At 28.5% G+C, this 17,411-nt stretch overlaps 2 protein-coding genes across 2 annotated transcripts in view; both read left to right on the top strand.

Annotated features, from left to right (window-relative positions):
- LOC122514637 overlaps positions 1-11,564 on the top strand; it is a 60,085-nt gene extending 48,521 nt beyond the window's left edge. Inside the window, exons 3-13 of the mRNA XM_043631574.1 lie at positions 5,224-5,356; positions 6,014-6,081; positions 7,341-7,598; positions 7,933-8,038; positions 8,276-8,403; positions 8,502-8,751; positions 8,829-8,896; positions 8,974-9,048; positions 9,137-9,376; positions 9,465-9,701; positions 9,790-11,564. Of these exons, the coding sequence (XP_043487509.1) occupies positions 5,224-5,356; positions 6,014-6,081; positions 7,341-7,598; positions 7,933-8,038; positions 8,276-8,403; positions 8,502-8,751; positions 8,829-8,896; positions 8,974-9,048; positions 9,137-9,376; positions 9,465-9,701; positions 9,790-9,908 (1,682 nt within the window). The 3' untranslated portion in view covers positions 9,909-11,564. The remainder of the gene's footprint in view (positions 1-5,223; positions 5,357-6,013; positions 6,082-7,340; positions 7,599-7,932; positions 8,039-8,275; positions 8,404-8,501; positions 8,752-8,828; positions 8,897-8,973; positions 9,049-9,136; positions 9,377-9,464; positions 9,702-9,789) is intronic.
- A 5,513-nt stretch (positions 11,565-17,077) lies between these two features.
- The window catches only part of LOC122514429 (flocculation protein FLO11-like), a 131,539-nt gene continuing 131,205 nt past the window's right edge, over positions 17,078-17,411 (top strand). Inside the window, exon 1 of the mRNA XM_043631247.1 lies at positions 17,078-17,226. The gene's annotated coding sequence lies outside the window, so the exon portion shown is untranslated. The remainder of the gene's footprint in view (positions 17,227-17,411) is intronic.

Genomic DNA, 17,411 nt, shown 5'->3' with positions numbered 1-17,411 from the left:
TTACAAAAAATAAAAAGAAAAAAAAAACTCTCATCGTGACGATCGTTCGATTATTCGACGAAAAATCACAATTTCATTCGTTATCCTATTCGCGAGACACGATGATTATTATCAATCGTTTCAATTATTTATTTCAATATTTATTTATTTAACGAAAATCCGAGGCTTTGCTTTTTCTTCAAAAAAATAATTACGTAGTAATATTTAACCAACTTCAAACAAACTTTCTTCAATTTCGAAACGATGAAACAAGATGCTGCTGCATGCTATACATTTTATGAGATAATTTTTCTTACACGAAATACGAGTAGTACGAAAAAGAAATTCTTATTTATGTTTTATTTCGTTATTTTTATACGTGTAATTCATTCCACGCGGATGTTAGTTTTAAAATAATTTATTTTTCGTTGCGATTTTCTTTAAATACTAAACTATTTGTATAATTATTTTTCATTTCTACAAAATATAATTCATTGTTTATATTCCTCTTTGCTTTGTGACAATAAAGGAAACAATCGTTAATATTAGCCATGGTTTACTGTCGCAAGTGTCACAATGATATGTTCTACGCTTTTTAGTGTAATTGGAACAAACAAGATAATCTTTGATTTTTCTTTTTTTTTTTTTTTTTTTTTTTTTTTCATATCAAGAACAACTCGAATTACAACTCTAAGTTTTCCATTTGTTAATCTTCCTTCCTTATTAGCAGTCTCAAACCTTGTAGATCCTTCCAAAAAAATCACATACCAATTTATTTAATATCGCATTCATTATTCAACTTTATACTTCGCTAAAAATCGTTAGAAAAATCAAATAAAATATAAATACTGTACTGAAAAAAATATACGGCAGATATTTTCAGAACGAACTATATAAAACCGTATAACAATAATAAATTATGCCGGTTTAAGATTAGCGAGTTAAAAAACAAGGAGAAAAAAGAAAACACGAAATTAAGAAGAAACCGATCGGTGTTGGGCGTTTATAAAAAAGTAAGATGAAAAAAATAATATGCTCGTGATTTGGGTTTGATTGGCCAAGGGAAAAAAAGAAAGAGAGAGAGAGAGAGAGAGAGTGGTACTAGAGGAAGTGTTAGGGGAGGGATCGAAGGGTGAATTCGAGAAGGGGGTGGAGAGGGGAGAGTAGGAGAGTAGGAGAGTAGGAGAGTCTAGCGCAAGATGAAAAACAAATAAATCAGCCGGTTAATTCAGCCAACGAGCGGCGCACCGGCAAACAGAGTTAATCTCTGAAAATATTAGATGACAGCGAGGAAATAAGCCAGTGCCACACCGGGGCATTAATTACGGGCACGGCTAAAAATAGTGCACCCCGTGTGCGCGGATGAGACGAAGCGACGTGAAAACTACCAAGCAACACACTATTCTCATTCTCATTCTCATTCTCTGTCTCTTTCCCTTTCCCTTCTTCTTTTTCTTTCTTTTTTTCTTTCTCTTTCTTTCCGTCTAGTTCACTTTTCCCCGACCCCCTTCCTAACCCCCTCCCCCTAACCACCTTCCTAACCCCTTCCTAACCCCATTTCGTCTGTACCGACGACTTTTCACTGAGTGAATTCTCGCAAGTCAGCCAAGAAAATCTTAGGGGTCGTTGTAGTAACCGTTGAACGATCCCTTTTTTATTTCAAAATCAAATAATCTTTTTTCATTCGGCAAACTTATCGATTATCGTAATATTTTCGTCCTGATTAATTATAACCATTGATTGATTTTTTCGTTTCCTCGGTTTAACGTTGAATGCTCTGCGCGATCAAATAAAAATGGGTTTTCAAATTTAGGATTCGTTAATTCGATCTTAGATTTCTCGGATTTCTAACAGTTGATTATATGTTTACAAATGGAAAATATATATATTTGTATTTTAATGTTCATTGTAAAATACATTTTGTCTATTAATATAATTATTTGATGTATAATTTTTGTAATGTGTAATTTTATGTATAATTATTTATGTCTATAATATAATTATTATTAAAATTATTGTTATTTTCTATATATTCTAAATAGTTACATAACAAAAATGTCTCTTATATGATTTAATGTTCATTGTAAAATACATTTTGTCTATTATTCGATATTATTATCATTCAAATTATTGTTATTTTCTATTTACATACCAAAAATGTTTCTTGTATGATCTTAGTGTCAATTATATTCATTTCGACACGATTGTTTAAAAAAGAAAAAGTTTTAGATGACCCTGTCATTATATTACACAGTATAGTAATTTAAAAAACAAAGATTAAAAATATCTCAATAAATTTTCTCGTTAAATTGTCTATAAAATTATAGAATGTGTTCTTTCACAATTCCAAATCATCCAGAAAATGATCACACTTTTGTGTGTCAGGAATTTTGAAGAGTAATTTTATCAACGAATTCTTAAACGAAACAATAAATCAATTCCCAATCACCGTAACCCCACGCACATTATGGTCAATTTTTGAGCACAGGGTATAGAAAGAAAAAAAAGAAATAAAAAGAACCGATCAATTCTTCAAATGAATCACATTCGAAACCCACATTTTGTGACAGATATTCAAATAACTCTACAGTTAATTCGAAGAAAAAGAGAAAAAGAAAAAGAAAGTTCATAAATTGTGGTCACCCGTGTCATATCCGTGATCAGCGGGTGATCGGAAACGTCAAAGGGAATAAATACTTTGGTCAATTCTTCAAATCAAAAGTAGTATAGCCAGTCTGAGGATGATTTAGTATCCATCCCTTTTTTACTATTTACTTCCGATTGCATGGTGTTTGCAACAGAGAGAGAGAGAGAGAGAAAAAGAAACGGGCAGACCATTTTGTTTCCAACCATTCCTTTTCCTTTTCTTCCATTATTCTCGTGTCCTTTTTCCTTTTCTTTTTTCTTTCTTTCTTTCCTTCCTTTTTTTTCTGTTCCTCTTCTTCCTATTACTTCTTCCTCAGTAGTAGTGGTGTATACTTCCATGGACATTGTACTCGTTTGTGCCCCGTCGAGTATTCCGGTTTACCTACGGATTTTTCTCTCGAAATTTTCTATCTCTCTCTCTCTTTCTTTCTCTCTCTTTCTCTCTCTCTCTTTCTCTCTTACAGTTTCTGTCATTGCTACGACGACGCCTTTACTACTTCCTTTTGTTCCTTTTCTTTTTTATTTTTTTCTTTCCTTCGACTCTCTTTTCCTAGTCTTTTTTTTCCCTTTTCTTTTATAACGCAACTTGCAAGTAGGTACCCACATGGCGTATTTTCCTCCTCCTCCTTTTCCTCCTCCTCCTACTCATCCTTCGGTTATTGTTAGTTTTCTTTGTCCATCGCGTGTAACATACGAGAATATCAAGGGAGGGTACTTATCTTACATGCATTACAATTGTTCCTACCCCTTCACTTCTCAACTTATTATCTACCAGGAATCTTCTTTTTTTGTTTTTTTTTTTTTTTTGACGAATACTATATACTGTATTTTTATAATGGATTTTACGTTAATGCGGGTGTCGTGTATTTCTTCTTCTTATTTTATTCTCGAAGTGGAATGTTTGTTTAAATCAAACTGGAAGTAATTATTCGTGTTTTTTTTTTTTTTATACAAATATAGGAATGCATGGAAAATGTAATTGCGATATAATTGAACATTTTTTTTTTTCTATTAGTGTGAAATAAATAATTTTTTTCTTTTTTACTAATATGAAAAATAAAATTACGTCCCTCGATCATTGTTCTTATAACGATTCAATAAATTATTTAAAAATATATATATATATATTATTTATACTCCCCTCTTCCAATCATTTTATTTCCAATTCAAATAAATTCTATCGAAAGTTAATCAAATTAACCTGTTAAGTAAAAGTTACAAAATGAAACACTTACGTTAATCCTTCTCGATAAATATCTTTGATAATTTAAACAATCGAAAACAAATATCCATGATGTGTGTTCATTTCATTATTGATTTTCTTTAAATAAATCTTAAAAATTAAAAATTAAAAAGAAACGTCCACAAATTATTACCCAAATAAAACGAGAATGTTTGCCGACAATATCGGAGTAAAAAAAAAAAGAAAAATCTTCTTCGTCGAGTAAATTAATGTCTCTTTTTATTGTTTTTTTTTTTGTTTTTTATATTTAAGTATCGATAATTAATGATTACAAGTGAAAATGAAGGGGACACGCGTATTTCACCTTTTGACTAACACGAGAGCTTTTATCTTACTGGACCATCATTGAGAGATGTTAATTGGCTGTTCCTGGTAGAGTTAAATCATAGGATTGTTGGAGCAATTAAATGTAATACGCGTCGACGTAGATACTAGGAGAATTATGAATGTAGTAACAGTTAATACTACGCGCATGCGTTCCCTTTCTCTCTGTCTCTCTTTCACTCTTTCACTCTTTCTTTGAAAACTTAATGATCGTGCAATAATTTCTACTCGACGTATTAACCATAGGGGGATTAATGAAATATCGATCGGTCTTCTCATTTATCGCAATTCTCTTCTTACCAACGACTATAAACGCGTTCCTGAAACGATTCAATAATAGTACATTAAAACCTTAAATAGGGTTGGTATATATGAATCGTTCGATAATCAATGTTGGTTAAATCAAAAAACAAATATTAATAATTTCCATGTTTTGTTTATTAATTATTTTAATTAATTAATTGTTTAATGAATTGTTAATGAATTGTTAATGAATTAATTGTTTTGGAAAATTTGTGCTTTCTTAAATTTGCTCAGAAAAAGTATGCAATGTCTTTTTTTTTCTATTTTCAAGGATAAGTTCTGCAACAAATCAAGATACGTACAGAATGTGCAAATGCAAACGTTGAAAAACAAAATTAGGACTAAATTTAATTGTCTTTTAGAACTTAAGAATTGTCTTAATAGAACTTTTGTCTTTTTTAATAGCCGAACAAAAAAAAAGAAAAGAAGAAGAGAAAAAATGAACACACAACGCGAGTTAATCATTTAAATATAAATTAAATAGAGTATTGTTTATTTTGATTAAAATTTACAAAAATCAGAAATTAATTTAACATGAAACTTAAACGCAGTGATTTTGGAACGACTCGTATGTATATATGGGGATGTGTGTACGTGTATGGGGGTGGGATATATGTGCGATAGTTGTTAACGAAAAAAAAAACGATTTTAACGGATGTACGTTTAATTTTGTCTCTTTATATGTATGTGTGTATATATTTATATCATTACCTTTCTTTCTTTTTCAGGTTCTTGTGAATTTCCAGCAAGTTGGGCGGGAGAATGGTATCAATACGGAATACCGGTACCCATTATCATAAATACAACGATGCTAGGTGAAAGAAAATGTGTGGAAAGAAGAAAAGACAAATTTATAACGTTGTGAGTACGGAATAATATCTTTTCATTTTTTTTTGTTTTGTTTTTGAGTGGAGGGGGCGTACATTTATCGATATAAATTCAATTTATCGTTATTATTTAACGATAACTCCAATTCGATTGATAAAATGAACACTTTCGCGATTGTAATGAATAATTTCAACGCTAAATTTACTACGATTGATCAAATTAATAAGTTTTATTTCGTTATTTTGGATTAAAATTCTAAATTCAGCGTCATTTCTTTTCTTTTTATTTTCTCTTTTAATGCATTTTACTTTTTAAAATAATTAGATCATTTTTTTTTTTATTTATTATTGATATATATCGTAAAATTACAAACACAGATTTTGAATTTTATGTTATTAAATGTATAATAGTGTGTTTAGTGTTAAAATTTTGCATTGACAATTTGAAATTTATTAATTAAACCTTATTGATTATAAGCACAATATGATAAAGAAATATTTTAAATATTAACACATTCTTTACGTACATTTACATAATAGAAATTTGCAATATATTCATAATCAGTTAGATATATCTCAAAATTATACGCGGTGATCAAATAAAAATGGCGTCTTAGAACGGTTGGTCGCGAAAGTGTTAACACGACAGCTAGCTAATTTAATTATTTATATTAACTAACTTCCGTTTCAGCGGTGAAAAATGTTACCATTGTATGATCATTACTGCCAGGCACGAAAACGTCATTCAATTTCGCGAAGGTAAGTCGATAATATATTTTTTCATCCCCTGGTCAACATTTTTTTTATCGATTTATGTAAAACAAGATGGTTTCTGTAATAATGTAACGGCATTCGTATAAAATAATATAATATACGAAGCAGTATGTGAGTGTGTATAATATTCTTATGTTTATTTTTTTATTTCTTTTTTCAAATAATTATATTTTATATTATAATAAATATTATAAATATAATTTATTGTGTATGTGTGTGTGTGTAAATCGAGCTGTTATTACAGTAACAATCTTTTTTTCTTATAGTTTCTATTACCTTCATTATTATAGTATAGTAATATTTAATAATTAAAAATTATTTGTTGAAAAAAGATATTTAAAAATTATTTATCAATCATTATCTTGCCAATTCTGATTCTTTATTTTTCGCAAAGTGTTTTACTACAAATTGGTTATTGTTATATTCACCTCATGCAAAGATCAACATTTTTCCCACGAGTTGGTATCTGCATTAGGACAATAGTTTTTGGGAAGCAACAACCATAAGCGAGAGAGAACTACAAGCTCACGGGGAAACGAAACAGTGCACAGTAGTCTGTCTTTCTTTTCCCTATAACTCTCTCTCTCTCTTTTTATTCTACACATGCGCACATAAAATCTCTCCTTCTCTTTTCTTCTTCCCCTTTTTCCAACAAACATACTCAAAAACACACATGTATATACGTTATATTCGCTCTAACATATACACACATACACATACAAATGCACGTGCGCACGCAAACATACTTATACGCACACGCGTGTATACTCCACAATTCCGAGGTTGATGAGCATGGCGTAACTAAACCTGACGTCCATTGTGTTGGACCACATCCTTGGCATTTGCCGTTGCCAATAGTAGATGAAAGGTCTGATGCCGTATGGTGAATTACGCTAAAGTTTAATTCACTGTGAGAGCGTGGTGTATTAAATGATTTGCTATTCATTGTACGGCTTGTATATCAAGATTTGGGGAGTGTTATTGAATATTTTCTTCTTCTTCTTTTTCTTTTTCTTTTTTTTTTTATTCTTTTATTTTATTTTACTTTCCTTTTGGGGCCCGAGACTCTGCTTCATCGAACACACTCAACTCAAATTATGCGGTATTATTGTACACATATTTATTGTTCGTAGATAATTTTACCTACGTTTCCTTCCTTCCTTCCTTTTCTATCTTTTTTAAATTATTAAAAATTGAAAATAATAAAAAGATATAAAAGAAGTATTTTTCATTGATCATTTTAGGATTTTGCAATTCGGATATAATGGAACTGGAAGCCATGTGCTCGATGATAACCTCGGACGATATTTTATACTCTATGTTTCGGATAAATTCTAAACCCATACCCTGCCCATTCAACGGCCCTCCATTCACGTTTTCGTATAATCGAGGACACGGTGAATGCGTTTTACCTATAAGTTTGGCCGAACGATGCACGGACGAGAGTAAACTTCTTCTTAAATATCAGGCCTGTCCCGACATCGATGGAACTGAAAGTAACAGTAAGTTTTTTTATATTCTTAAACCCCACCCCCATTCTTCCAATACATCCTCTTAATCCTCCTTGTATATGTAATTTCAAATTATTCAAATTAATTTCATTTGAAAATGTCTATTTATTTTTTTTGTATAATATATATATATAAATGATGACAATAATAATGAACTCGTATTTGAACCGGTAATACGATTTAATCGCTTCAATATTTCTTTATTTATTCGTTATATTTCTCATCAAAAAAATATTGTACGATTAATAATGGGGATACTTTTCTTTTTTTTCTTTCTTTTTACCTTTTACCTTTGAATTATACGATAATTTATAATAATTTACAGCGGAGGAGTTGCAGTGCTTAGCCGTGTGGAACGACGGTGGACGGAATAAATATTTAGTGGGTACGCTAAAGGGAAGAAATGCCGTTTCTACCGAAGTAATATTTAGGTATAATCTCTTATTATTATTTTATCGGTCACAATTATTTTCTCTTATTAATTAAAATACGAATCATTGTGCGAATTAACCAATTAAGATTGGCGAATAAATAAATTCAATGCGATTTTATAAATAAAATAAATGAACGGCAAAAATCGTATGGAATTATTGGCCAATCCGATTATATTGTACAAATCAGTGTAATTAATATACTTTTTCTTCTTTCCTCCCCCAACCAACTCATAGGTGCTTTTTGTACGAAGAGAAACATCATCAGGGAAAAGTAATGTACATGCTTGCTCATTCCGGAGAACCTACTTGCAATGGTTTGACAACTGTATCAGAAGCGTCACTCACTATAAAACTTACAAAAGGTCTTTAACATATTATAACAGATAAAGAAAAAAGAAAAAAAGATACTTCCTAATTATTAACAAATATTTAATATAAATATTCGCAATTTGTCCAACAGTTGACAGAGAACACAGCAGGTGCAAGTATCCATCGTGGGTCACGCAACATCACGGTTGGTATTCATTGGATGGCACCAAAAGTTATCACTTTACAAACAAGAATGCAACGCTCAAAGTAAAATTGAAAAAAACCGATCAGGAAGCATACCACGAGGAAAAAATTGTCTGTCATAGTTTAGAAAAGATGCATCCAAATGATAACATGCAGGGTCACAAAGTTAAAGTGATCGCTCATGTGACCAGCGGATGGTAAGTAGATAGTCAAGATTTCTTCTCTATAATCTTGACGCTCATAAAATTTGACGTGTAACGTTATTGATTTTTAGTGACATCGGTTATGTCTGCATGATATTCCATAAAAGGGATGGACATATTATTGAAATACAACAATCTGGTTAGTATACTTTAAACCACTATGTAATTATTACGTCATTATTTCTTATAATATACGATTGTTCAATTTGATTTTAGCTCAAAAAGCAATTATGCCGGACGAAGTTTGCTCCCTGTGGGATCCTTCGAATATGCCTTATACGACTTTAATAAGTAAGTATATATATATATATGAAAGAAAAAAAGAAGGTTTAAAAATAATCTTGATTTAAAATACCATATCCTGTCTGGTCTTCCTTAGCTTCTTTTCTACCTGAAAAAAAGTGTACACACCCTGGTCGGTACTATATCAAGGATTTTGCCCCTTTAAAAGTATACTTGAATGTTCCAAGACGACTGAGTCGTAGTGAGAAATCTTCGAAAACGGCAAAAAGGACGTGGCAGGGCAAGGGGTGTCGAAGTACGGATGTTCAAATAGGATGTAGTTCTTCCGATCAAAATAAAATGGTATTTGGAAATACTTGTGAAAGTGACGTATCAGGTGAGTTTAATAACAAACAAACCAAAAATTGTATCTTTTATCTTAAAATTTGGATATATAAATATGTATGTATATTTTATTTTTTTAGAATATTTGTGTCACGGTAGTTGGGAAGAAAAAGGAATATGGTATACTATAGTATCACGAACAAGACCTGATTTTATGATTCAACTAGAAAAACCAACATATTGTTATTCAGTGCGGTCTGCAGTATATGAAGAAAATTTTCGTATGTCGACAGAGCCAGAATGGTGGCTTACAATACCAACACATTTTTGTCAGAGAAATGAAACTAATGAATGGACGTACAAACTCTCAAGTCATGGTCATTATTGAAACGACATATTTTATATTTTTTAATCTATTATATATATAAATTATGTGTATGTGTGACATTTAATTTCTTATTGCAGGTGTTTGCGAAGATTTAATGAAAGCAGCTTCGAGTATATCACCACCTTCTTTCTCGTTAAGTAGTAGTACGTTTATCGTTACAATATTCATTACGACATATACGATATTGTTTAGATGATTCGGCATGAAAGGCCTGTAGATATTGATTGGTACTCAAATTATAAACTGCATTTAGCAGCAGTAGTAGCAGCAACAGCAGGTACTAACAAACCGAACAGTCGATATAATATTATTACTACAAGGTGTACAAATAAAAATAAGTTATCGGTCTTCTTAAAAATGAAAATAATTATTTATTTACTTAAAATGAAGATAGATGTTAATCGTGAAAATAATCTCCTTTTGCCTTTATACACTTCTCGGGCAAATGGCGGTGTTTTGAGTTGATAAAATCGGCAATGCATTTTTTTATTTCTTCGAAAGTTTTAAAATGACTATTACTTTTCTAGCAGAATGGAAATATGTTGTTGGGTAATTCCTAATGCAGTAGAAAACTCTTCTTGAGTTTGACAAGAATTTTGGTCCAACAACTATTCCAAATTCTTATTTGCGAATTTTTTAAATGGCCTTACTTTCTCGTCGTATTCGTGGTCGAAATTTTTCTACTTTGGAATTTTTGGAAATTATTCTTGACAGTGCTGATGGATACATTTTTCCTCGATGCTTCACATATCATATCTTTAGCCTTGGAAATATTTTTTTTCAACTCGAATGTGAAAAGCATACAGTGCCTAATATGCGCCTTATTGTAACTGATTTTGTTTACTGTGCTAACGATGAATATTTTTAGGTTATGGTAAACTTTTAATCTGATAATATAGTCTAATAGATTGGTATTATATAGCCCTACAATTATAGTGAGAAAATGTTTTCGTTCAAAATATTTAATATAGTCGTTTTAATTCTTAAACCGAGAACTTATTTGTACACCTAATATTATTATTATTAGTGTAGTGTATTAGTATTATTATTATTTTATTATTATTATATTATTATAACAACAAAGGGATTGATAAACATCGATAATTGAGAAGTTATATTTTAAACTTTTGAAAAATTGCTAGTTTTTAATAGTACAGGATGAACAAGATACAACTAAGGAATGATTATAAGTAAATTATGAAGCTGCAAAGCAGTCATAAAACTCTTTTATATGTTCAAAGGCTGTTGCACGGTTATTTATTAAAACAATTTAATTTCTCTCACTGTTCAAATACTTGTTATTAAAGTATTTTATTTTTATATACATATTAGGGAATGTTTATCCTGACAAAATAGCTTGTGAGTTTTCAATAACATCATAGATTTGTGCTTACGGTTTAAATAGAAGTTGGTACTTATTCTTTTTCCGATAAAGTATCTAACTGTACGCGTAACTATCGATGCTCTAAAGTTTTAAAAATATATTTTATATTTCTATATCTAACGTTTATACTGTTTAATATCAATTTTGTACGCAATAATTTGTTAGTATCTCTGCAACGATAACTCTAAGGATTACAACATGACAAATGTCGAATATTTCAATATTTGCAGCATCAAAGCAGATACAGGTTGTTCTTAGTTTAGCATAAATTGTTGTTACGTATGTATATGCATAATATATCGTAGCAATATTTTTTTGTTTTAACACAATATAACATTGGCACGTACTGCCCGTTCCTAATATAGTTCTTGAAACGAAATTAAATAAAACAAAATATCCTTCTTTTATACTGGAATAGAGTACAAGTTAATAACGAAATCTTTTCGAAAAAATGATTCTATATAAAAACATTCCAAATATTATTTCATCTTATCGACGAAAAAAAAAGTTCAGGCACAAAAATTTAAAATAGAGAAGATAAGATTCTGGTGCATTTATTATATAATCATTATTATATTTAATTTACACTATAAATAATTTTTGTTTTATTTGAAGTTGACTCGTAAGTTGTTAATTACAGTATATATTTTTCTTTTTTAATAAACAATCCTTACCATCCCCCAACATTGTATCGTTGGGATGATTTTCAAATTAAATAAATATATATAAATATCTTTTAAACACAGAAAATGTTAAAAAAATATATCTAGTTTCTTATAACAGCTATAGATTATTAGCAACAGTCTTTGAATAAAACCAGTACTAGAGTTTTAGGATTTAAAAATTGATGTAAATTATTAATAATAATCGAGCTATTGTAAATAAAACCAGGGTATAAGTAATCTACACTAACTTCATTTGTTTTATACTCAAGTGGAAATGAAGTAATATAATATGTAATTATAAATTATAACTAATTATCATGATAAGCTGATTTAAATGTAATAGCGAATGAACAGTTTTTATCTTTTAGCTAGTTATACATACATATATGTGTGTACATCTGTATATAATAATTTAAATATTGTATAAAGACTGTTTTTAAAGAGTAAAAAGTTTACAGCTCTCGACTACGTTTAGCTAATGAAATAAGAAAAAAAAAAAATAAAGAAAGAAAGAAAGAAAGAAAGAAAGAACGAAAGGAAGCTAGCTATACGTGGCTTCGGGCGCATCTTTTGAAAACAATTTTTGATTTAAGATATTCTTGAAATTAAAAGTATCCAAGTATCTGTCTTTTCCCAATAATTAATAAGTTTCTACTAAATAGCATTGAATGAACGATGACCAAAAAGAAAAGTGGTCTCTAGAGAAATACAAAATTTATACTTAACTTTTGAAATAAAATGCTTTGTCTTTTACATAATATTAGTCGATGTAGAGAAATATAGAGAAAAAACGATCCTAGAACATAAATCACTTTTAACAACGAATCTTTGGTCGTTTTAAACGACTATATTATATCCGTTTCATTTATTTGTTCTTTTTTTTTATATGATATTCTTTATATTATATCTAATATTTTATTCCTATCGCACTAGTGTCAATTTCCTTTTAGTCATCTTCATTTATAATTCACACTGATCACTATTTTTCGGTATACAGTTATAAATTTTCAAATTACATATTATCTATATAAGGATGTATTGCCTCACGAAACAATAAAAGAAAAAGAAAAAGAAAAAGAAAAAGAAAAAAAAAAAGATAAGAAATAAAATATTCGATTAAATTTCTGTAAATACACAGGTATTTATTCGTTGTGAAATGTGCGTTTGCGTGAATGCATAAGAATGAATTTGTGCGTATATAATAATATTATTAAACAAAATCTACATCTATTATATATATAAAATAATAGTAATAATATAATAATAATATAAATATATATATATAATAATATATATAAATATATAACACATTGTTAATATTTATTATATCTAAACGTACAGCCAAACGCAGTGACGCTGACGAAAGCTAGGAAACGTTTTTTATTGTATATATTATATACCATATAATTATGACGGCAATTATGATAATGGACTAAGCAAGAAAAATTGTAAAAATAAATTTTATGATTTATTTGATATTAAAATAATATTATACGATAAATCATAAAATAAATTTATATAATTTTTGTATTATTTAGGCTATTGTCATAATTACCGGCATAGATATATATATATATACATATATTAAATATTTTCTAAAATTAATGTGCTGTATTCCGGAATTCAAGAAAAAAGTAAAAAAATAAAAAAAATTAGATAAAATAAAAAATAAATTAAAATAAAATAAAACGAAAGAAATTTTGTGAACGAATGAACGTGGTGTCCGTTTGTCAATCATCGAGCATCGAGTATAACAAGACAAATCTTTATTTTTATACATACAGGTCGAAATATCAAGAGCTTGCCTATTTTGCTTAGTGGCTATAGATGTTAATTAAAGATATTCACGTGAATAATAGCAAACAATTTATTTTCTTGTATTTCCTATAATTTCAGTTGCTTCGTTTTAATAGTATGATGTTGGTAGAACCAACGAGCTTTTTTGACCAAAAGACGATTAACGAAGATACCAATCATATTTTGCCTCATTTCAATTATTATAATTCATTCATTTATTCATACATCAATATATCTATATTAAAATCTAATAATACGTTTTTCTCATTTTGTCGTCAGTTTATTTGCATCACATGTCCTACGAATTTTAATTGTGAAAATATTCGTCTCTATTTCTATACATAAATATATATATAAATATATATACTTATAAAATTAATTACATTACCAGATTCGAAATCTATTTTACTGCCAATCGTATGAGAATCTCTAATTTTTATTACATTCAAACAAATGCAGCAGCAGCAGCGATTAGTTAAATAGTTAACTAACTAAATAAATAAACAAACAAATAAATAAAATGAATTCCGGATATAGACGTTGAGCAAAATATAAAAAATAAATAACTAATAAATATTCCTAGAAAATAAGAGATAATCTATTAAGGAATGGCGTGAGATGAAATAGTTGAGATTTTTCATGGAACAAAAGAGAAAAAAAAAAAAGAAGTGTAAAGAGATATGCATAAAGTGCCACTAAAGACACTATATATATATACATATATACATATAAATATATATATACATATAAATATATAAATATATAAATATATATATATAAAAGAAGTGATTCACTCGATTTACTAACCATAAAAATAATGCTATGTACAAGAAATATATATATATCTATATATATATATATATTTTTTTCGTTTATCACTGTGATGATTATATAATTATAAATATTAGTATTTAAGACCGTTTGAGTGTTGCTTTTCTTGCCACTTTAGTCTAGAAAGGAAAAATAATAATAATAAAAATAAAAACGTTATTTCGATGTATCATTAAGGATTTACGGTGAATGAGAAAAGAAAAAAAAACACTAGGGGACAGGAAGGAAGGAAGGAAGAAAGATTTTATGAACAACAAACGATATTGGCCTCTGCTTACGAATCTAATTATTATTTTCGATCTAATAATCTTATGAATTTTGCGATCGAGGCATGTCCTTATAAATAATTGTACGTGCTTGAATGGTGGAAAAGAAAACAAAAAAAAAAAAAAACAAAGAATAAGACGGAAGATAAAATTCGTAATAACTCTCTGATAAGATTAAATTTATTATAGAGAAAGAAGATAACAAAAAATTACCACGAGATGATTCCTTCGTAATAAGAATATAAGAATATATATATATATATATGATAATTTGTTTATTGAGTAATATTTTTAATGTCACATTTTTATACGTTCATTTCAATATTACACACACAGACTATCTCGATGCGTTCGTCCATGAAAAAAAAAAACAAACAAAAAAGAAAAGAAAATAAAAAAACAAAAAAGAAGAAAGAAAAATAAAATTATTTAACGAAAGGGCAAAAGTATAAGAACAAAAATGGCGGAAATAATAAAAAAGAAATACACAGAGAAGACGATTAGAAAGATATTTACAATTTTTGCTATTAAACGACCGCATAAAATAATATTTTACCGTGGAAAAAGAAAAAAAATAATAAGAAGAATATAAAAGGATGAATAATGATGATGATAATGATAATATTAATAATAATAATAATACTAATAATAATAATAATAATACTAATAATAATAATAATAATAATAATAATAATAATAAAACGATATATATTATCGATCGTCAAAACCGCGAACATCGACAAGTTTTTTAACAAAAAAAAAAAAAAAAAGAAAAAACTTAACTGCCTTTACGTACATACATACGTCGCTCGTTAATGAAGCGTTAAAAAAAAATCTAATTGAACGAATAGCTTTTTATATTTTCGATCTCATATCTGCCTTTTCCGAGTGCTAGTTTATTCTGATAATAACGATATAGTAATTCTGTAAAGTGTCAGACAATGCCGATTCGATGGTAAATGAACTAGCATCATGTGTAATGTTTATTATATTTTGAATACGAAATATATACATATAAAAAAAAAAGACTTTTTGTATATCCGATACGTTGGTCTAAATTCATTTATTTCCCTTTGTATTTTTTTGAACAAAAATATAAGGAAGAAGATAGAGTAGTGTTTTGTTTACGTGGGATTTATAGAAGTAATAATTATTATTATCTCATTTAACGTAGCAGTATTAAAATCAAACATTATTAATAAATTGATCTTGGTTTTGGTTTGTTTTTTACAACCAATTAAATAACTCGGTTTCAAATTTGGATTATGTAATTCTAGAAATATTTGGTTATTATTATTATCCAAAAATTATCTTATTTATTATTTATTAATTAAACCAATATAAAATTGATTATCATGTATTTCTATTCGCACACACACACACACACACACACACATACAATCGTAAGAAATATAATTTATATTAAAGATCATTTGTCATTTGATCGGTTTAAGTATATAAACTAATATTCTACATAAATCGTTGATAAATTTAGTATTATTATTTGATTATATCATTAATTTCTTATATATTTCGATTTTATAACAATATTTTAACGGATACTTAATCATAATTAAAAGCTATTAAATTGAGAAAAAGTATATGCTTAATATTTAATTTCAATTAAATACAGTATTTTATACGAGTCGGTTAAAAGCCAATGCAATTAGGTCCAGAAAATAAGAAAATTAGTTTCTTTAATTTGATTAGAAAAGTATACGTCTTTTTTTTTTTTTTTAAATGATAGGATCCGCAACGAAACAAACTATTTACAAAATGTGCGAATATAAACGTTAATATTTATTATGAAAACATTTTAAATACTTTAAGACTTGTACATTTTTATGCTGAGAAAGATAAAGAGAGAGAAAAGAAAAAAAAACCGAATCAACGAGCAAAAATAAACTATCATTTGTGTTATTAAAATAAAAACAAAAATAAAAATACATCCAATAATGGGGAGACTTTAAATCCGCAATTAGTTTTCAATTGTGTGTAACTCGTAATATTATCATCGTTCAAAATTCGCGGAAATAGTTTTGCCAACGAGATAGAATGATAAAAGGGAAAGAGGTATACGATTATAATGCCATCTACGAGGGTAGGTTAGAAGGGTGAATTTTTCTACGTAACGCTTGTTCTATGACTTATCGACTTTGGTTTGGGAAATTTTCGCGGTGGTGAGTTTGGCGGCACACGTGAGCCATGTCATACACGATACGCGTTTGTTCGAGGACACTGAAAATCACTGTAAAACTGAACGAATAGAGAGACAGAGATAAAAACACTTTATTATACTAGAAGAATAAGAAGAATAAGAATAATAAGAAGAAGAAGAATAAGAAATGGAATAAGAACAAGAATAATAATAATAATAATAATAATAATAATAATAATAATAGACAATATAAATCTGAAATAAAATTTCTATCTAAAGGTTTGATCATATTTCGTTAAACCGTTAAATATGTGCATAGAACCCACGTGGACTCGCAATCAATAGTGCAGTGTTGTTGCACGGGGGTCAGTCAACCCGCGCTCGAGGTCAACTTCATGGTGTCTTCTCTCTGGGTGAGTAGGATGATACTACTAATATAAGTGTATTTTTTAAAGAACGCGCTGCAAACGTCATTTTATTGTGTTAATGCATTCAATCGGGGGGAGGGGCGGGGGGGAGGGAATATATGTAGAAATAATCATATAAAAATTCTCATTTGTTTTTTCTTCATTTGAAATTTTATATTTCCTATAATGAA

The sequence above is a fragment of the Polistes fuscatus genome, unplaced genomic scaffold (genome assembly GCF_010416935.1).
Source record: "Polistes fuscatus isolate 324 unplaced genomic scaffold, CU_Pfus_HIC Scaffold15, whole genome shotgun sequence".
NCBI lineage: Eukaryota > Metazoa > Arthropoda > Insecta > Hymenoptera > Vespidae > Polistes > Polistes fuscatus.
The sequence above is the reverse complement of the archived record's forward strand: the minus strand, read 5'-3'. Positions and strand labels throughout refer to the sequence as shown.